General features: G+C 43.1%; 1 protein-coding gene and 1 long non-coding RNA gene across 2 annotated transcripts; one reads left to right on the forward strand and one right to left on the reverse strand.

Annotated features, from left to right (window-relative positions):
- The first annotated feature begins 13,629 nt into the window (after positions 1-13,629).
- LOC127315173 (protein synthesis inhibitor II-like) lies at positions 13,630-14,028 on the forward strand. Its single transcript, XM_051345686.1, has one exon. It carries the CDS (start codon positions 13,630-13,632, stop codon positions 14,026-14,028), a length of 399 nt encoding a protein of 132 aa, XP_051201646.1.
- A 3,312-nt stretch (positions 14,029-17,340) lies between these two features.
- On the reverse strand, positions 17,341-21,978 carry LOC127312306 (uncharacterized). The gene is made up of 2 exons (XR_007858250.1): positions 17,610-21,978; positions 17,341-17,524 (listed from the first exon to the last, which is right to left on the reverse strand). It is a non-coding gene; the product is annotated as an uncharacterized lncRNA (long non-coding RNA).
- Positions 21,979-23,160: the final 1,182 nt, after the last annotated feature.

Here is a 23,160-nt window from a genome sequence, read left to right on the forward strand (position 1 = left end):
GCTATATATAACTTCGAACCTCTCTTTCCTAAGAAGAAAAAAAACTTCCGAAATGCAAGTCCTAAGTGGAGAATGAATTTTGTACTCACATGATGTAGGTGTTTCCATCACTGTCCGTTTTACTTTGAGATTCGGATGAAAGGATGAAAGAGAGAGCTACTGTTCTATCTACCACGGTGAGCGGGAATCTCGAGGAATAAATCGACGATCCAGAACACCCTCACATCCATGTGTGTACAAAATCCATTCTCAAGTGCAGAAATGATCCCAAATGGACGACAATAGCGACTATACAAGGTAAGGGAATTCACAGGAACTTGCCTTAACCTTGATGATTAGACCAAGAAATAAAATCGGTAGAAACTTAGAAAACAATTTAATAGAACCAGCTTCAGAAATCCACCCCCATGTACCAGCTCCACAAACTTGCCACGTATGCCACGTGCAAATTGCTGGTGTTGGTCCACGGGGTAAATTTGTGCATTAGGTCCCATAAAATCATTTCCCTACTTGTGAATCAAACCTCAATCAGCTATTCGATGAACATCACATAAGCACAAAAAATAGGAGAATTAGAAGGAAATCCAATACATTACTTTTTACTCACTCCGTTCTAAACCGAGTGTCTCAACTTTTTGTAGATACAGATGTATCCACGGCGAGGGGGACGAGCAGGGGCTACACCGTCCCTATGTTGTCCACCTTCCTCACAATATTAGGCATAGCAGCTCTTTTTTCATCGTATTACTCAGCGAGTAGATGTATCTACAACCAAAATACCACTTATGTTAGGATGGAGGTAGTGCAATGGAACATGATTTCTACAGCAAATTATCTACAAATTTGACGAGGTGATCAGAGATGAATTAGGCCATTGCTTTGGCTTTGATGGAAATATGCTAGACAAACTTAGTTGTATAATTAAAACTGCCGGATTAGAGAACTTGCAATGGATGTTCGAGTCTTTGTGATGTAGTGGGACTTGCTTGGTGTTCTGGGTTTCTCAGCAGCAGCATTATGCAAGTGGGGGCGGCAACACGTGTGAAGTTCAGAGTCTTACCTTTCAGGGTGAAAATCCAAGGTCTGGCCTTAATTGGTTGTGCCTGGCAATGGCTATGTTGAACTCATTGTTCTGAGAGCGGGGCTGTCTTCAGGGTGAAAACCTAAAATCTTTTGATCGGGTGACGACAGCGTTTGTGCACTGTTTCCTTCTTGAAGGCGTCGCTTTTGGAGAGCCGGAGTTCAGGTGTTGTCTTGGTGGTGGATGTATTATTGATGCTAGGGTTAGAATACCGTAGCGGGACTTTTTATTTTTTAGTATTCTTTTATTTGGATGTGTGCATCCGTACTACCATTAGGGTATTACGTTGTTGCAGAGGCTGGGTGTAATTGGTATCTCTCGATATTAATATATTCCCTTTATCGAAAAAAAATTAAAACTGCCGGGCAGCATAACGAAGAGTAAAAATTAAGCAATCTTTGTGCCTTTGGAAATATAATTTTGAATAGTAAAAACTTCTTATTTTCGGAACAATTCGTTAATCAATCGATTTATTCCAGATCTAAATTTAACTTCTACTTTCAATTTCGAGCCATATGGATTTCTCTTCACGAGCACTAGCTACTTCAACTATACAATCTAGGACTAATCGAATTATCGAAACTACCTTTCCTGAGAAGAGCTTCAATTCGAGAACGACCTTACCATATTGATGAGGACATCCCTACCTCACTACTACCTCCGTCATTACAAGTTAAAGATGATCCTGCTGTGAAGCTCAAGTCCAATGAAGTTAGGATTGGACTAATGACACGAGCCTGCGAAGCTACTTAAACAACAGGTGAACTTGTTCCTAAGTGATACTTTGATCGATGAGAACTTTATACTGCCTAAGTCGTATTACTTATGTATGATCAGGTATGAAGAAGGAGCAAGCATCGCACGAGGAGGAGAGGAGCAGCTGGACAAGAAGATGGACGTAAAGCTGGACATGGAGCTGGACATGAAGACATCCTATGGACGCGCGAGGGAGGAGCGGGAGGCATGCGCGAGAGGAGGAGAAGTCCAGGCCGGCGCCCAGCCCGGTCAACCGGTCGTGACGCCGGTCGCCCGGCCCCAGGTCCGGTCTGACCGACTTCCACGCCGGGTCAGCCCGGTCCAAACCGGGCCCCACGCCTGTGCCAGCCGAGGCGTATCCAGTAAGCCTGGACGCCCGCCCGGTCGCCATCCGGTCTCTGGCCCAGTCCAGACCGGATCGGACGGTCCCAGGCCCGGTCGACCGCCCCCAGGCCGGCCAAGTCCGAGTCTGTCTCGACCAGATCTATTCTGGGTTGGTTAATATTGTATCTTTTCGACCTGAGGTTGTCCTGAACCCCTATATAAGTGCCCAGGACGCCCCCAAAGTAGCTTTAGACCACGTTTAAGATAAACCCTAGTTCTTAGTTGTTTGCTCTGCAAAACTATTGAATCCCTACACCATATTGCTTGATTTGGTGTAGATCTGAAAGTCTTGTGTGATCTGCTGTTCCATTGGGAATTAGAAGGTTGCAACTTACCGCTTCGTGGTCGGCGGCTACGTGCGCAAGTGCGTGGAGTTATCTTGCAGGGTTGAGAGCTGTTGCATTGGCGACAGGGACCAATCGAGAGATCTCGTTGTGTCATACAAGTTATCAGCTACTTCATCAAATTATCTCTGCTGTGTTCGCCCCGTGATCACCATCACCACCGTTGCTTACTGAGAAGATCGAGCCACCCCTTATCATCTTGGTATCATATTTCAGTGTTTTCTCAGTAAGCCATCCACAATTCACCCCATAGTTGAGTTGTGAGTGTTTCCTATCCAGAAAAAGGCAAAAAAAAATTAGGGTTAGGGTTTGTCATAGCCTTAGATTGCACTAATTTCGAGTTTTAGTTGCTTTTCGTAGTTGTTTTTGCGTATCTTTTTCTTCCATGTAGTATTGTTAGGGTTTGTGTTTCCGTTTTCATCTAGAGTCCATTTTTGTTGCTCCGAGTCCACATAGCATACAGTGTGTTTGTCCAAACCATAGCCACAGCCTTTCAACCTACGTGAGTACGTGACTAGGAACTTTCCCAGAAGAGACTAGTTTTACCGCTCGACAGGCTGCTCATTAGGGTTTTGGTGCTTTGCATAATCTATTGGCCGTGTTATCAAGGAGTTGAGTCATAAAATCAAAAAAAGAGAAAATTTAAAAGAAGCAAAAAGAGCTACATAGCTGCGTGTGACATGGGTATTGTAGGATAACGTTGCATAGAAAACAAAAATTTTCCTACGGCGAACACGCAATCCAAGCCAAGATGCAATCTAGAAGACGGTAGCAACGAGGGGGTATCGAGTCTCACCCTTGAAGAGATTCCAAAGCCTACAAGAGGAGGCTCTTGTTGCTGCGGTAGACGATCACTTGCCGCTTGCAAAAGCGCGTAGAAGATCTTGATCACGATCGGTTCCGGCGCCACGAACGGGCAGCACCTCCGTACTCGGTCACACGTTCGGTTGTTGATGAAGACGACGTCCACCTCCCCGTTCCAGCGGGCAGCGGAAGTAGTAGCTCCTCTTGAATCCGACAGCACGACGGCGTGGTGTCGGTGGCGGTGTAGAAGTCCGGCGGAGCTTCGCTAAGCTACGCGGGCAATATGGAGTGGAGGAGCAAAGCTAGGGTTTGGGAGGGGGTGGCCGGCCACTCAAGGGGGGCGGCCAACTTATGGTCTTGGGGTGGCCGGCCCCCTCCCTTGGCCCCTCATTATATAGGTGGATCCCAAGTGTTGGTGTCCAAGTCTTCGAATAAGACCCGAAACCAAAACCTTCCATAGGAGGGGGAAACCTAGCCCAACTAGGACTCCCACCCAAAGGTGGGATTCCCACCTCCCATGTGGGGGGTGGCCGGCCCCCTATGGTGGAGTCCACTTGGGACTCCACCCCATCTAGGGCTGGCCGGCCATGGTGGTGGAGTCCCATGTGGACTCCACCTTCCTTGGTGATTTCTTCCGGACTTTTCTAGAACCTTCTAGAACCTTCCATAGAACCTTCCGCGACATTTTATTTCACATAAAATGACATCCTATATATGAATCTTATTCTCCGGACCATTCCGGAACTCCTCGTGATGTCCGGGATCTCATCCGGGACTCCGAACAAATATTCGAACTCCATTCCATAATTCAAGTGCTACCATTTCAACATCCAACTTTAAGTGTGTCACCCTACGGTTCGAGAACTATGTGGACATGGTTGAGTACTCACTCCGACCAATAACCAATAGCGGGATCTGGAGATCCATAATGGCTCCCACATATTCAACGATGACTTTAGTGATCGAATGAACCATTCACATACATTACCAATTCCCTTTGTCTCGCGATATTTTACTTGTCCGAGGTTTGATCTTCGGTATCACTCTATACCTTGTTCAACCTCGTCACCCGACAAGTACTCTGTACTCGTACCGTGGTATGTGGTCTCTTATGAACTCATTCATATGCTTGCAAGACATTAGACGACATTCCACCGAGAGGGCCCAGAGTATATCTATCCGTCATCGGGATGGACAAATCCCACTTTGTTGATCCATATGCCTCAACTCATACTTTCCGGATACTTAATCCCACCTTTATAGCCACCCATTTACGCAGTGGTGTTTGGTGTAATCAAAGTACCTTTCCGGTATAAGTGATTTACATGATCTCATGGTCATAAGGACTAGGTAACTATGTATCGAAAGCTTATAGCAAATAACTTAATGACGAGATCTTATGCTACGCTTAATTGGGTGTGTCCATTATATCATTCACACAATGACATAACCTTGTTATTAATAACATCCAATGTTCATGATTATGAAACTAATCATCCATTAATCAACAAGCTAGTTTAAGAGGCATACTAGGGACTTCTTGTTTGTCTACATATCACACATGTACTAATGTTTCGGTTAATACAATTCTAGCATGATATATAAACATTTATCATAAACATAAAGATATAAATAATAACCACTTTATTATTGCCTCTAGGGCATATCTCCTTCGCCTCCCACTTGCACTAGAGTCAATAATCTAGATTACATTGTAATATACCTAACACCCATGGCATTCTGGTGTTGGTCATGCTTTGCCCTAGGGAGAGCTTTAGTCAACGGATCTGCTACATTCGGATCAGTTGTGTACTTTGCAAATCTTTACTTCTCCATCTTCGATGTACTCGCGAATCGAGTGGTAACGCAACTTGATATGCTTCAGCCTCTTGTGTGACCTTGGCTCTTGTGCATTGGCGATGGCACCCATGTTATCACAGTAGATGATTAATGGGTCCAATGCACTAGGAACCACACCGAGCTCTACAATGAACCTCTTCATCCATACCGCTTCAGATGAAGCCTCTGAAGCCGCTATGTACTCTGATTCTGTTGAAGACTTCGCCACCGTGCACTTTGCTTCGAGCTTGCCCAGCCCATCGCAGCACCATTCAATATAAACACGTACCTGCATTGTGACTTAGAGTCATCGGGATCAGTGTTCCAACTTGCATCGGTGTAACCGTTTACAACGAGCTCTTGGTCACCTCCATAACAAAGAAACATATCCTTAGTTCTTTTCAAGTACTTCAGGATATTCTTGACCGCTGTCCAGTTGTTCCATTCCTGGATCACTTTGATATCTCGCTAGTCAAACTAACAGCATGTGCTATATCCGGTCTAGTACATAGCATGGCATACATGATAGATCCTACTGCCGAGGCATAGGGGATGTTACTCATCCTTTCTCTTTCTTCTGCCGTAGCCGGTCCTTGAGTTTTACTCAATACCTTGCCTGGTAACATAGGTAAGAACCCTTTCTTACTTTCGTCCATTCTAAACTTCTTTAGAATCTTGTCCAGATATGTACTCTGTGATAGCCCTATTAGACGTCTTGATCTATCTCTATAAATCTTGATGCCTAATATATATGATGCTTCACCAAGGTCTTTCAGTGAAAAACTATTATTCAAATTACCCTTAACAACTTTGCTTAATAGTTCTATATCATTCCCAATCAATAATATGTCATCTACATATAATATCGGGAATGCTACAGAGCTCCCACTCACTTTCTTGTAAATACAGCCTCTCCATGACACCGTATAAACCCGAAGTCTTTGATCACCTTATCAAAGCGTCGGTTCCAACTTCTCGATGCTTGCTTCAGTCCATAGATTGAACGCTGAAGTTTGCATACTTTGTCGCATTTTTAGGATCGACAAAACCTTTGGGTTGTACCATATACAACTCTTCCTCAATGTCTCCATTAAGGAACGCCGTTTTGACATCCATCTGCCAAATCTCATAATCGAAAAATGCAGCTATTGCTAACAAAATCCTCACAGATTTTAGCTTCGCTACAGGTGAGAAAGTCTCATCGTAGTCAACTCCTTGAATTTGTCGGAAACCCTTTGCGACAAGTCGAGCTTTATAAACGAGTAATATTACCATCAGCATCTGTTTTTCTCTTGAAGATCCATTTATTCTCGACAGCCTTTCGGCTATCAGGTAAGTCTACCAAAGTCCATACTTTGTTATCATACATGGATCCCATTTCGGATTTCATGGCTTCTTGCCATTTGTTGGAATCTTGGCTCATCATCGCTTCTTCATACGTCGCAGGATCCTCATCATTGTTATCTACAATCATGACATTTAGACAAGGATCATACCAATCGGAGTGGCACGTTCCCTTGTCGATCTGCGAGGTTCGTAGTTTCCTCGTTCGAAGTTTCATGATCATTATCATTAGCTTCCTCTGTTGCCGGTGTAGGCGGTACAGGTACAACTTCCGATCTTCGCTACTCGATCAACGAGTATAGATTCATCAATCTCATCGAGTTCTACTTTTCTTCCAGTCACTTCTTTAGTGAGAAATTCTTTCTCAAGAAAGGTTCCGTTCTTAGCAACAAAGATTTTGCCTTCGGATCTGTGATAGAAAGTGTACCCTATAGTTTCCTTAGGGTATCCTATGAAGACGCATTTCTCCGCTTTGGGTTCTAGCTTGTCCGGTTGTAACTTCTTTACATAGGCTTCGCAACCCCAAACTTTCAGGAACGACAGCTTAGGTTTCTTATTAAACCATAATTCATACGGTGTCGTTTCTACGGATTTTGATGGTGCTCTATTTAAAGTGAATGCGGCTGTCTCTAATGCATAACTCCAAAATGATAACGGCAAATCAGTAAGAGACATCATACTACGAACCATATCTAAGAGAGTTCGATTACGACGTTCGGACACACCGTTTCGTTGAGGTGTTCCCGGCGGTGTCAATTGTGAAAGTATTCCGCATTTCTTTAAATGCATGCCAAACTCATAACTCGGATATTCACCTCCACGATCAGATCGTAGAAATTTAATCTTCTTGTTACGTTGATTTTCTACTTCACTTTGAAATTCCTTAAACTTGTCGAAAGTTTCGGATTTATGTTTCATGAAATAGATATACCCATATCTACTCAGATCATCTGTGAAGGTTAGAACATAGCGATAACCACCGCGCGATGCTACGCTCATTGGTCCACACACATCGGTATGTATGATTTCCAATAAGTCAGTAGCTCGCTCCATCATACCAGAAAATGGAGTCTTTGTCATTTTTCCCATTAGACATGCTTCGCATCTATCAAGTGACTCAAAGTCAAGTGATTCAAGTAATCCATCAGTATGGAGTTTCTTCATGCGTTTCACTCCAATATGACCAAGACGACAGTGCCACATATAAGTAGAATTATCATTAAGTTTAATTCGTTTAGCATCAATGTTATGTATATGCGTATCACTACTATCGAGATCTAACAGAAATAAGCCATTCTTTTGTGGTGCTCGACCATAAAAGATATTATTCATAAAAATAGAACAACCATTATTCTCAGACTTGAATGAATAACCGTCTTGCATTAAACAAGATCCAGATATAATGTTCATGCTCAACGCAGGTACATAATAGCAATTATTTAGGCTTAAAACTAATCCCGAAGGTAGATGTAGAGGAAGTGTGCCATTTGCGATCACATTGACCTTGGATCCGTTTCCAACGCGCATCGTCACTTCATCTTTCAGCAGTTGTCGTTTATTCTTTAGTTCCTGTTTTGAGTTACAAATATGAGCAACCGAACCAGTATCAAATACCCAGGTACTAGAACGAGAACCAGTGAAATGAACATCTATAACATGTATATCAAATATACCTTCTTTCTTCTTCTTGACAAGGCCGCTCTTCAGATCAGCCAGATACTTGGAGCAATTACGCTTCCAGTGTCCCTTCTCCTTGCAGTAATAGCACTCAGCATCAGGCTTAGGGCCGTTCTTAGGTTTCATAGGAGGCGTGGCAGCTTTCTTGCCACCCTTCTTGAATTTTCCTTTAGACTTGCCCTGTTTCTTGAAACTGGTGGTCTTGTTGACCATCAACACTTGGTGCTCTTTCTTGATCTCAATCTCAATAGACTTTTAGCATGCCAAAGAGGTCAGGTAACTCCTTGTTCATGATCTGCAAATGGTAGTACATCACCACCTACAGCTAACTTGGTGGCAGTGATTGAAGGACACGATTAATCCCTAGTCTGTTAGGAATCACTATTCCCAAGTCACTGAGTTTCTTCGCATGCCCGGTCATGGCGAGCATGTGCTCACTAACGGAGCTGCCTTCTTCCATCATACAGCTGAAGAAATGTTTCGATGCTTCATAGCATTCCACGGTCGCATGAGTCTCGAATATAGCTTTCAGCTCATTCATCAACTCATGAGGATCATGGTGCTCAAAACGTTTTTGAAGATCGGATTCCAGACTGCACAGGATGGCACACTGAACTTGAGAGTACCGAGTTTTCCGAGTTGCGTAAACAGCTTTTACTTCATCGGATTCATCTTCTGCAGGAGGGTCACCTAGTGGTGCATCAAGCACAAATTGCAGATTTCCGCCAGAGAGGAAGATCCTCACATGACGGAACCAGTCGGTGAAGTTGCTACCGTTGCTCTTAAGTTTCTCTTTCTCTAGGAACTGATTAAAATTGATTGGGGACGCCATCTCTACAACATATATTTGCAATAGTTTAGACTAAGTTTATGACAAATTGAGTTCAAATTTTAATTCAACATAATTAAAAACCTAAGTGAACTCCCACTCAAAACAATATCCCTCGCATTGTCTTAGTGATCACACGAACCAAATCCACCGCACCTTAACCCGATCATCACGAGAAAAAGTGTGATTTCAATGGCGAACACTCAAAGTGTTCATCATATCAACCATATGATTCATGCTCTACCTTTCGGTATCACGTGTTCCGAGACCATGTCTGTACATGCTAGGCTCGTCAAGGCCACCTTAGTATCCGCATGTGCAAAACTGTCTTGCACCCGTCATATGTACTTATTGAATCTATCACACCCGATCATCACGAGATGCTTCGAAACGACAAGACTTGGCAACGGTGCTACTAAGGATGAACACTTTATTATCTTGAGATTTTAGTGAGGGATCATCTTATAATGCTACCGTCGCGATCTAAGCAAAATAAGATGCATAAAAGGATTAACATCACATGCAGTTCATATGTGATATGATATGGCCCCTTTTCTTTGCGCCTTTGATCTTCATCTCCAAAGCACGGACATGATCTCCATCATCTTCGGGCATGATCTCCATCATCGTCGGCGTAGCGTCAAGGTCAATGGCGCCGTCTTCATGATTGTCCTCCATGTAGCAACTATTACAACTACTTTGAAATACTACTCAACATGAAATTTAAAGACAACCATAAGGCTCCTGCCGGTTGCCACAATACAATAATGATCATCTCATACATATTCATCATCACATTATGGCCATATCACATCACCAAACCCTGCAAAAACAAGTTAGACGTCTCTAATTTGGTTTGCATATTTTACGTGGTTTAGGGTTTTTGAGAGAGATATAATCTACCTACGAACATGAACCACAACGTTGATACTAATGTTTTCAATAGAAGAGTAAATTGAATCTTTACTATAGTAGGAGAGACAGACACCCGCAAAGCCTCTTATGCAATACAAGTTGCATGTCGAACGAGGAACAAGTCTCATGAACGCGGTCATGTAAAGTTAGTCCGAGCCGCTTCATCCCACTATGCCATAAAGATGCAAAGTACTCAAACTAAAGATAACAAGAGCATCAACGCCCACAAACCATTGTGTTCTACTCGTGCAACCATCTATGCATAGACACGGCTCTGATACCACTGTAGGATAACGTTGCATAGAAAACAAAAATTTTCCTACGGCGAACACGCAATCCAAGCCAAGATGCAATCTAGAAGACGGTAGCAACGAGGGGGTATCGAGTCTCACCCTTGAAGAGATTCCAAAGCCTACAAGAGGAGGCTCTTGTTGCTGCGGTAGACGATCACTTGCCGCTTGCAAAAGCGCGTAGAAGATCTTGATCACGATCGGTTCCGGCGCCACGAACGGGCAACACCTCCGTACTCGGTCACACGTTCGGTTGTTGATGAAGACGACGTCCACCTCCCGTTCCAGCGGGCAGCGGAAGTAGTAGCTCCTCTTGAATCCGACAGCACGACGGCGTGGTGTCGGTGGCGGTGTAGAAGTCCGGCGGAGCTTCGCTAAGCTACGCGGGCAATATGGAGTGGAGGAGCAAAGCTAGGGTTTGGGAGGGGGTGGCCGGCCACTCAAGGGGGGCGGCCAGCTTATGGTCTTGGGGTGGCCGGCCCCCTCCCTTGGCCCCTCATTATATAGGTGGATCCCAAGTGTTGGTGTCCAAGTCTTCGAATAAGACCCGAAACCAAAACCTTCCATAGGAGGGGGAAACCTAGCCCAACTAGGACTCCCACCCAAAGGTGGGATTCCCACCTCCCATGTGGGGGGGTGGCCGGCCCCCTATGGTGGAGTCCACTTGGGACTCCACCCCATCTAGGGCTGGCCGGCCATGGTGGTGGAGTCCCATGTGGACTCCACCTTCCTTGGTGGTTTCTTCCGGACTTTTCTAGAACCTTCTAGAACCTTCCATAGAACCTTCCGCGACATTTTATTTCACATAAAATGACATCCTATATATGAATCTTATTCTCCGGACCATTCCGGAACTCCTCGTGATGTCCGGGATCTCATCCGGACTCCGAACAAATATTCGAACTCCATTCCATAATTCAAGTGCTACCATTTCAACATCCAACTTTAAGTGTGTCACCCTACGGTTCGAGAACTATGTGGACATGGTTGAGTACTCACTCCGACCAATAACCAATAGCGGGATCTGGAGATCCATAATGGCTCCCACATATTCAACGATGACTTTAGTGATCGAATGAACCATTCACATACATTACCAATTCCCTTTGTCTCGCGATATTTTACTTGTCCGAGGTTTGATCTTCGGTATCACTCTATACCTTGTTCAACCTCGTCTCCTGACAAGTACTCTTTACTCGTACCGTGGTATGTGGTCTCTTATGAACTCATTCATATGCTTGCAAGACATTAGACGACATTCCACCGAGAGGGCCCAGAGTATATCTATCCGTCATCGGGATGGACAAATCCCACTGTTGATCCATATGCCTCAACTCATACTTTCCGGATACTTAATCCCACCTTTATAGCCACCCATTTACGCAGTGGTGTTTGGTGTAATCAAAGTACCTTTCCGGTATAAGTGATTTACATGATCTCATGGTCATAAGGACTAGGTAACTATGTATCGAAAGCTTATAGCAAATAACTTAATGACGAGATCTTATGCTACGCTTAATTGGGTGTGTCCATTATATCATTCACACAATGACATAACCTTGTTATTAATAACATCCAATGTTCATGATTATGAAACTAATCATCCATTAATCAACAAGCTAGTTTAAGAGGCATACTAGGGACTTCTTGTTTGTCTACATATCACACATGTACTAATGTTTCGGTTAATACAATTCTAGCATGATATATAAACATTTATCATAAACATAAAGATATAAATAATAACCACTTTATTATTGCCTCTAGGGCATATCTCCTTCAGGTATACCCTTCGGGTACCCATTATTAGTATACCTGGATCGGCTCGGCCCAATATGGAGAAGGCCCAACAAGGCAACCCGAAGGAGTAGTCAACTAGGACTCTTGTAAAACCCTAGGCTGGTTGCATATATAAAGCTAGCTAGGGCACCCGATAGAGAGAGACCAACAGATAGACAACAGATATACACCATAGCTCCGCTACGGCGGCACCCTGTAAACATACTTATGATCATATACTGGATTGCTAGCAGCACGTAGGGATCCTCCACCGAGGGGACCCGAAGCTGGGTACGTCGTGTGTCTAATCTCGATCCCGGAATCTCCATCGTCGCTCTCTCCCAAAACCTAAGTCTACAATACGTAGGCATTGCCGAGGTGATCCCTCGTCAATTGGCGCCGTATGTGGAAAACGCGGCGACTGGATTTCGTTATCCGGGCGGGATCCATCATGGTCTTCAACCGACGTCTAGATCGCATCTGGCCAAAACAACCACGACCAGAGTGATTGTATTCTTCTGGTAGCACTTCAATTGATTGTGAAAAAGATCGATCCAGATGGCGGAATATACTTCATCGATACTTGCCACTGCCATTATAATGCAGCATGTGTTTTGTAGTTAAGAAGTTACAAGAGCATCCTAGGCGCAAATGAACGTGCGGTTAAAAACAACTATTTCCGTGCTTGTGGGTCGATGCAAATGGACGCGCAACTATTTCCGTGCTCGCGGGTCGATGCAAATGGAGGCGCGTGACCATTTTAAGCATCGGATATGTGTCACCCCATTGAACATGCCCTTACAACCACAACGGTTCGTGTGGTGCGCTCAACAAAATTTACACACAGTCTGCATATCACCTACGAGTAGTAAAATATTCTCAAATCTTTTTTTTAAGTTATCATGGGTCAAATGTACAACTAAACATTGAATTGTTTTGGGGAGAGATGTAAGAGCAACCACATAGTGAGTTGGGCCTATGAAAATAACTAGACCTGAGTCAACTGAAATAAAAAAATTGATTCTAAACGAATCTCCTTCTCCAACATATTTGTTCTTCTAGTACTAGCAATGTGCAGGGTACTCCACCAGCTCTCAAGTATCATGTATGGCCAAAATAATCAAGGGGAGAAAATAGCCTGGCCAAAATAATAAAAGGGAAAATGTCATATAAACCTACCGCACTAATCACGTTTACACTCAAAATTATGGTTAAGCATTATTGTGCCCTCCACTCTCATAAATTATATTAGTGTAGAGACCAGAATAGATTAGTCTTCGAAGGTATATATCATCAGCGAGTGAATTGCTGGTTAAAAGTTGAGGATCACTCAGTTATATAAATTACCGTCCATGTGCGCACAAGCGTCGAAGGTCCACACCAATCGTCAACCCCTTGCTCTGCTCTCAGGTTGTCTTCTTCTTCTTCTTCTTCTTCTTCTTCTTCTTCTTCTTCTTCTTCTTCTCCTCCTCCTCCTCCTCCTCCTCCTCCTCCTCCTCCTCCTCCTCCTCCTCCTCCTCTGTTCTATAACATGCTTGGTCTCTATCTTCTCGTACAGGAGTCGCCCTGCCACAACCATTAGTGGTGATGCCGCTCTCGTACAATGTGGGGTCCGGGACCTACATCACGTCCGTCGATAACGTTCGCACGGCCCTCGCCGCCCACCCGAGCCCGGACAGTGTTCATGGACATCCGGTGCTGATGAAGCAACCCTTTCGTCTTGGACATCCACCGGGGAGGCTCCTGCAGGTCGAGCTGTCCGCCGGCAACATGTCGGCCACATTAGCGATCTGTGACGACAACCTGTACGTGGTGGGATTCCGGCCTCCGCCCGGAAGCGGGTACGAGCTCTGCGAGGCGTCCAAGGGCCCACATCAGCAGCAGATCATACCAGGCTCGACACTGCTAGATTGTGGCGTCACCTACAGAGACCTCGTCGATGGCACAACAAGAAAGGAGGTGAACAGGGGAAGATCGAGGATTTGAGCATGGGGGAGGGGGGCGAAGATGGCAATGGCCATACACGAGATATAGTAGTATTTTCTGAAAGAAATAACGGGTGTGCATGTGTAGGGGGGGGGGGGGGGGCATGGCCCCCGTGGCTCACGCCCTAGTTTTGTCCACAGTTGGGATCCGGGATGTACATATTTTCGATGACAACATCCACTTGATAGGTTTTCGTGCTCACTCTAGAGATTAGCATGAGCTCGGCTACATGGGAAGGGTCAGTAAAGCAGATCATCCTAAGGTCTAGGCTACTAGAGTGCGACGTCCACTATAGGGACCTTGTCAGTGGGGGAACAAAGTAAAGACGTGAAGACCAACCTCAAACACTTGGACCTTCGAAAGTCAGTCGCAAATATAGCGGTGAGGAAGGTTGTGGCGTACGTGCATTATCGTTTTTCTCCTCTCCATTGGCTCCAGATTCATCAAGAGCGAAATCAACCGAAACAACATTTTCACCTTGGCTCAGACCGAAGTTTAAAATAGCGGATATGCTTCTTAGCAGTGATAATTTCTAGACGCTAAGAAAGTTATAGCGAAACTACAGCAGAGCTAATTCATTTAGCTTTTTTCTACAAAACAAGAAAACTTCTAGAAAAAGTACGCATCATATGATCAATAAATATGACATGAAATTCATACAAACTTGTACTTAAAATTAACGATGACTGCAACAATAAAAGTAGTGCATAAACACATATTACATAGGTATGTCTAATTTAAATGTTAAAATATTTGGGCTTAGGGATAAAAAGCGCTATCTTTAGCCTCATTTTGCGTTTTAGCGCGATATAGCAAGCTATCAGCGAGAGATTCTATTTAGCGCTAAAAGTTCTTATATTTAGCGGGAGTGTTGTGAATCCACTATAATTATACCATAGCGAAGAGATGGCGCGCTATTTAAAACTTTAGTCCAGACTGGCCCCATATTCAACCTGTCGTTGATCCAGACAACGGCACCATATTCACCTTGCCTTTAGACGACCATGAATACCCATTGTTTCACAAGTCATTTTGGTTCACCAGCGAAGTCGATTATGTGCTGGGGAACTACACCTCCACTAGGCAGCAGAAGGTGCTCCTCATTGGCAAATCTAGAATTTTATGCAGTGCCAGACAACTATAAAGATACTTTTTTTCTAATACAACAAATATAGCATGATAAAGTACATGCATAAATTTACTGAACATCACCATAGAAATTGATCCATACGGTGTAGAAGAAGCATAAATTCCATTATTACTTCTGAAATTTGCATATAAGTGTATACTCACAAACTATATGTTTTCAAAAAAGAGATGGACTGTATTGTTTCTCTTCATGTTTCAGTAGTTCAATCGCGCAAAAAAATACAAACTAAGCCATCGATAGTTGGATTAAGGGAAATAATTTTATACTTACATGTGTGGTTGTTTCTATTTGAGATTCAGATAAAAGAAGGAGAGAAAGGAATCTTTCCATCTACCAAGACGAGTGTAAATCTTGAGAAATAAATCGATTACCTAAGACCACACCCACATCCATACGGGTGTGTACAAAATCCACTCTCTCGGATTAATCACTAATGAATTGGTACCTAAATTCTAAGGTACAATGGAAAAGAAAAAGCTATTTATAATAAAAAAACAAAAAATGTAGTGGCACCTAGCAGCTCACCTAATCAAAGAGAGGGCTAAAAGGTGCGAGGAAACTGTGCCCCGGAAGTAGCCATTGACCGCGTATGTCATACCCATCGCCGCCGGCACAGCCTGCTTCATGTAGGCTGTTGCACCCGTCGTCTGTCGCCCCCACCATTCACCCTGTTGGTATCCCATGGTGCTCCTCATGGTTAACCGTGTAGTATCCGGATCCTAGTCCTTCAGGCAGCTGTACCATGTTTTTTTTAGGAAGGCCACCACGGCTAGCTTTATTAATATCATATAATAGTTACATCGCTCACAAGAGTTTGCAAAATAAAACTAGAAGGTTCATCGACCCAATTACAAGAATTTTTCAAATCAAAGCAACACCTAGCTATTGATGCGCCACTTCATTCACCTCTCTCGGACAATGAGTGAACTCAACCTTCCCGATGATTCCCGCACTCGTCAAACAATCCGCATAAACTGCAGTTGTAGATTCCACATCCGTTCTTGCGCCCCGAGCAATAGTATATAACCTCTATAGAATCTGATTGCGCTTCTACCGCATTAGCTCCAATGGAGACCGCAAGTTCCAGCCCATGGCACATAGCCAAAGCTTCTTCCATAACATGTGATGCTACATGTGGTATGAATATCGAGGCCGCCGCGACAAAAACTCCTTGACTATCTCTGATCATAGCACCAGAAGCTCCCGCTTGATCATCATCATTGTAAGCTGCATCAACATTCAGTTTTAAGACATTTGATCCAGGCTTCTCCCATGTCTGTTTAACAATTGCAGACTGAATCTTCGTTGCTTTAGCATAATTTGCAGCTAGTCCTCTAATCGACGCTGCACACTTTGGAATAGGATTGATAGTTTCACCATGAGTTCTTCTACGTCTCAACCACCATATGTACGGACATGTTATTGCATTAATTCATGCAGTTTAAAGCTTGTATACCCAGGCACAATATTTAGACATGAGCGTAATAATTCCTCCACCACCACAGATCCTAAACGATCAGTTTGCATGGCATCATGTATTATATTATCCAGACCCAAAGCTCTCCATAGATCAACAGCAGTTTGGCATTAGAAAAGCATATGTAAAACATTTTAGGGAACAGATTGCACACGGGACACCGACCTGATGTTCCAATATGCCGATTAACGAGAATCGATTTGAAGGGTAAGATTCCATGCAAAGCACGCCAACAGAAATTTTTGACTTTGGCTGGTACGTCTAGCTTCCATAGAGTTTTCCATATAGGATTATCGAGCGCAGTACCTTGAACGGGATCACGACAAGTTTGCCCATTATACTGATGTCACCACTCAATATGATATGCCGATCTTACAGAAAATACTCCGGTTTCCTTTCCATGAAATAAAATCCTTAAAGGCATTAAAGTTGAGAGGAAATTGCAATATTCTGTGAGCATCAAGTGGAGAAAACAGCGAGCTAATCAATTGCCGGTCCCATTGGCCGGTGATTGGATTAATTACTAGATGGACCTAGCGCGTCTTGCCGCGCAGTTCTTTGTAATTACCGTTATGCAGATATCAGGACTTAACGGTTGGAAGGCCAATATATTCAATATTTCTTATAATCAAGAAAATATAAGTAATTACTCAATCGAGTTGCAAAGACAATTCAGAACAACAGCTGATGTGAAACAACAACGACAATATATTGTGGTACATAGCACAATTGTTCATGAGATACAATGCGGTATAGGAATGAGCCAATTACGACCCCTGATTTTTTAAACACCTATACCTGATATCTCAACTACACATTGATGTGAAAAGCATGCCTCTCCCAATTCTCACATGACCGCAACCACGAACCTGAAGAACAAAAAGCAAAATCATTAACTACTACTTGGGAGCTCCTACTTTTAAAAACAATAGCGTTTTGTGGCTGAGAGCTGACCTCGATTCACAAGTCCACATTCGTCTCATGAAGTGGGCAAAACAACTGCAATAAAAGTTAGTTCTGGACACAAAAGGATGTTCTCTGCTCCAAACACCCTTAGTCGGCCCATGGTCACCTCTTGGTAGAGAAGAGAAAAGATTGATGATGAGATGATTTCACTATTGGGTGTCACAATTATCTGGCATATGAGAAGTCACTGCATTGGCTCGGTAATTCTGAGCAAAGTATTTTTCTATGTAAGTTCAAAAAAATGTAATCAAATAATATCTGTAGTGAACAAAGGCTTTGACTGTAATCCACTTCCAAAAAAGTGCAATCAGCGGACAGATGTAACAGAAGCAAAAAGTGTGGTCTGTAGTTGCAATGCCTGAGATGTGTAATACAGGACATGCAAACATCAACATATCTCAAGTATGATAATAAGATAAAAACATAGGCGACATGCAATCTTCTTTGTCAAATGCTGGTGAGCCGGGAGTTAGACCACTACTTCCATTTTTTTTTTGTAATAATATGTATCCTGGTGAGCCGAGAGTTAGACCACTACTTCCTCTCACACGTACTTCCTATTGCGTGTAAAGGTGGCCCCCTTCAATTTCTTCCCAGCTAGCAAATAGATCTATTATTATGTATGATTTGGTCATCGGCACCAAATGGAATTTCTTCCTTCAAATTTATTATGGTCTGAAAACAAAACCATAAAATCATGAGTGAATATTAGCATTATTAAGAAGAATATAAATTCTGGCCCTTTTACTGCACTGCCTACTATAATGGCAGTTTACATCAAGCATCTATCTCAGATTCCAGGTATATATATGTAAGTATCCTTGTGACCAAAGATTTTTCTAGGAGGATACAACGATAAGAAGATGGTTTGAACCATTAGTTTTCCTAAGCAACGAAAGTGCAGAATGAGCATGCAGTGATACTGTAATGGTTCTAAGGGTCTCTGTTGAGTTAGAGATCCATGCAGGATGTGCATAACAAACTATATACAAAATGCCATGAGTTAGAATAAAAGGGCATTCTGGGTGATGGCTAAATTCCAGACCGAAGTACTAATATTGATTGCAACACAGCTAGTTGTATGTGAAGAAAACTCCATGGGCTTTCAGGCACCATCGGCTTTCAGTATTTTGTCATTGCACTGCATGGGAAATAACATTCTCACTATAAAGTCTTAGTGACCACCTCAAAGTCTCCAGCCACTTTACAACATTCATGGCGTGGAAACAAAAATATGATTATAAGATACAGTATGTGCTGTGTGAAATTATCTAGTTGAAATCTTAATGACCACCTCAAAGTTTCCAGCCATAACAACCTTGATATTTAATATATACCCATTTTATCTTCAGGATAATGAACAACTTATGGACAGTGGGTTACCCATCTGAATTCGTACATATACGTCAAAAAGGAAAATCATGGTAGCTCCACCTTGGCAATGATAACTAAAATATTGACATTTACACATGCATAGGTGTCATTCATGTGCAAGGCATAATTAATGGTCACAACACACCTGTTGTGAACTGCAACTATCATGATTTAGATAGTCACAACATAGATGTGACTGGCAAACATTTTGAGTAATGTAATAAAGTTGAAGCCATACTCTTGATGGTGTTGCAAATGATATCATCCTTTTACCAGCTTCTGCATGAAGCAACTGTGGATGGAAGGCCAAAATATTCTATATTTCTTATAGTTAAGAAAATACAAGTAATTAATTAATCAACATAGTTGCAAAGATAATTCGGAACAATAACAGACGTGACAGTGACAATTTTGGTATAGAGCATAATTGTTCATGAGATATAGTAACAATTGTGATTTAGGAGTAAGCTAATTAGGATCCCTATATATAACACCAATACCTAATATAAGTACAAATTGTTGTGGATAGCATGCCTCTCTTTTTTATAAGATGACAACTAAACATAAGAAATCAATGAACCCGAAACTGAAGAACAAAAAAGAAATCATTAACTTAGCTATCTCATGGGTCCTCCTACTGCTGGAAAACAGCAGCCAACGTGAAATAATGATCAGGGGCATATGAAATTATGAATACGTCATATCATATAATTAGTCTGTCCTCGTGTAAATAAGTTTCTCGAAATAGAAGCTAGAAGGCATTTACAGGTGACTATTTTTAGCTGAGGTTGCTAACTTTCTCTTCAGGAGATAAAACTTCTCTAACTTGCAAATCTCATATTCTGAAGGTTGTCTAGATACCGCGCATGGTTCCCAAATAACTACAAAGATAGTCACATTGTACTTACAACACAAGCAATTAAGTTAACCCTTCAAAACTTCTAATCATACCATAAACTTATAAGAATACACTTTCCCAGTCAAAATGGTCATGGCATGTTCAGTTGTAGGCTCATACGTTTAGGCTCATACCGAACAACCTTTGTATCCGTTCTTATCAGATTTCAGTCAGGAATTTTGAATATGGTGTAACCAGGAAATAGATATGCACTTTCAAGTTAAACCTTCACCGAGTCAAGGTTACAGAAGTGCAGAACTATTTTACTATAAGAAAATGTGAATTGACATTTCAGCAATGGAATGAGGTACAACTAATGGCAAGTCTAGGGTACAAATGACTTGAAAGGCTGCCAATATACCTGTTGTTTTGCACATGCTTGTAAAAGATAGAGCATATATATCACACCTCTGGCTGTACATCTAACTCGTTGTGTAGGTAGACACTGATTATTTGGTCTTTCAGTCGTGGTAAGAATAAACAGTTTTTGTTTCATCATGACACTCCCCACATATGGAATAAAGGAACATTAGCACCTCTCTGGATCCTCGAATTAAAAGAGAGATTGAGAGGGATCAAGAATCCTAATTCTAGCTATTAATCGTTGAATGGAAATTTCAATGTTGATCGCTGGTTGACTTAACTTCGGAACTTTCTTTTGGGGTGTTGATGTCTGAATAGGACTTCGGCAATGCATCGATCTTGTCATTGGAGGAAAGGAGAGAAAGGTCGCTGTAAGGGCGGGTAAAAAGATCCAAACTTAAGCCTAGGACAATTATGCAGGAACAATTTGTGCCGACACAAAACAATCCTAGAGTTTCTCAAAACGGAGACAAAAGGTTCCTAATTCTATTTATTAAGAGAGAACATGCCTCAGATTAACAAGTGCAAGTGCCGCTACTACCATTGATGCAACCCTATAAAAGAATTTTATGCACCGGCAGTCCGGCACCCGCAGACCTCAGAGTAGGCTGCTACCAAATGGATCAGACACTCAGAAATTCCCATGGACATATTAAACAGAAACCACATCTGGTCAACGGAGTTCTTTTGAACTTGGAGATTACATGACCAAATGGCAAAGTTCAGAGACAACGAAGCATAGTAAGACATGCCATAGAATAGAATGGATTCCGTGGATTTAGAATGCCTTATGGGATCAAACAATTTAGAATGCCATTGACGCCCAAATATAAAAACCTATTTCAATATTATTTTCCTTAAAAATACACTTCACCTAAGAAAGAAAACACTGTTGTTTAAAAAAAATACACAATGGCATCTTAATCATTATTGGCTCTGCCGATTGATTGGAAATTTTTGAAGCCTTTGAAAACGTCAGCAAATCCCCAATTCAAGATCTAATCCCCACCCCGCACCAACGCGTTCTCGCTCTTGTTATTTGCGGTAGCGCTCCAAACCTAAACAAGAATCGTTCACAGGGTTTCTCGCTCTTGTTATTCGCAGTATCACTCCCCAATCTAAAAAGAATCGTTTCCTGGAATAGGAAACACTATGGTGCAAAGATTTGCGTAGGATAAGCCCCACGCACACCCAGCTGCTTGCAGGAAGGTATGCGGAGGATACTTACCGGAGAAAGATATGAACCGGCCAAGATGGGGGGAAACGACCGAGACGAATCCCTGGTGTGTGTCGCTGCCTATTCTCCACTCAACTAATCTTGTGGAGGCGCTCGTGCACCGACCTCTTCCACCCGCGTCTTGCCATCTTCTGGGAGGGGTTCTCTCAGCGATTGGCAGAGGGGTTCTTCTTGGACACCGCCGATGTTGGGGACGCCGAAGGTGGATGCAAATTCCCTTTGTCTGGAGGTAAGTCAGACAAAAGGTGACCATAGAAGGTGGAGGTGTGCAAGCTGGTGATGAGCACGTCGCCGGGAAGTAAGAGGACGGCGGCGAGGATAGAAAATGATGGGCGCGTCGGAGCAGAAGCGAGGGATCAGGGAGATCTAGAAAAATTAGAGGCGGTGGACTCTAGCTCGTCTAGTCGGTTAGGGAGTCTGGCACAAGAGAAAGTCAAAACGAAACCAAAACGCTTCTCTCGGAAGAACGCATCTGTCCCCACCCCGACTGGACAAACCACGACTCGACACGAGGATGAACCACAGCTCGCCGCAACCCTGGGAGCTTAGAGCTCTTTAAGGATTTCACTAACCTTAGTGTATACAGCACCACCACGTGGTGTTAACACCTTTCGACCCGGGCTGTTTGGGACCCATTAGTCCCCAAATATTTGGAACCGTGACTAATGGGACCTTTAGTCGCGGTTCGGGAGGCGAACCGCGACCAAAGGCCTGGGCCCAGGGCGCTCGTTGGCCAGCTGGTGCACGTGAGGGGCTTTAGTCGCGGTTGGCCAAGCCAACCGCGACTAAAGGCCTTCGGGCACCTTTAGTCACGGTTTGCCAGGCCAACCGCGACTAAAGCCCCCCCCCCCCTATATATACCCATCAAGCAGCCAGCACTTAGCCATTTGGAGCCATTCTCTTCACAAACTTCACAAGGGGTATTAGGTTTGCTTTTGGTTCCTCTTATGCACACAAGGTGTTTGATGAAATGCCCCAAGAGCATGAAACAAACATGATATGAAGTGTCGGAGCCACACTTGAGCTTCCTCATTTATTTTTTCCTCCTCGATCGCGGTTAGCAACTTGAACCTTTGATGTGTCATTGATAAAATATGCATATGCATGTGTAGTTCATTGTTTGATTTCTATTGTTTGTAGTTAGTTAATTAGTTTAACAAATGCATAATGGTTAATTGTATATTTTATTATAATAATGCAGATGAATCGGCAATGGATGTACGGTAACCGACTCTCCGGCGAGTTCACTACGGGTTTGAAAGATTTCCTCGTAGTGGCTAATGCGAACAAGCAGGGGGGGTTTTGTTATCTGTCCATGTGTTGCCTGTAAGAATCAGAAGGGTTACTCTTCCTCAAGAGATGTTCACATGCACCTGCTTCGGCAGGGTTTCATGCCAAGCTATAATTGTTGGACCAAGCATGGAGAAAGAGGGGTTATAATGGAAGAAGATGAAGAAGGGGATGATTTCATCGATGACAACTATCTTGATCATTTCGGTGATACTTTCATGGAGGATGCTGAAGGTGGGGAAGGTGAAGGGGAAGGTGAAGAAGAGGCACGTGATGAGCCCGTTGATGATCTTGGTCGGACCATTGCTGATGCACGGAGAAGCTGCAAAACTGAAAAGGAGAGGAAGAATTTGGATCGCATGTTAGAGGATCACAAA

This window comes from Lolium perenne, chromosome 7 (assembly GCF_019359855.2).
Source record: "Lolium perenne isolate Kyuss_39 chromosome 7, Kyuss_2.0, whole genome shotgun sequence".
NCBI lineage: Eukaryota > Viridiplantae > Streptophyta > Magnoliopsida > Poales > Poaceae > Lolium > Lolium perenne.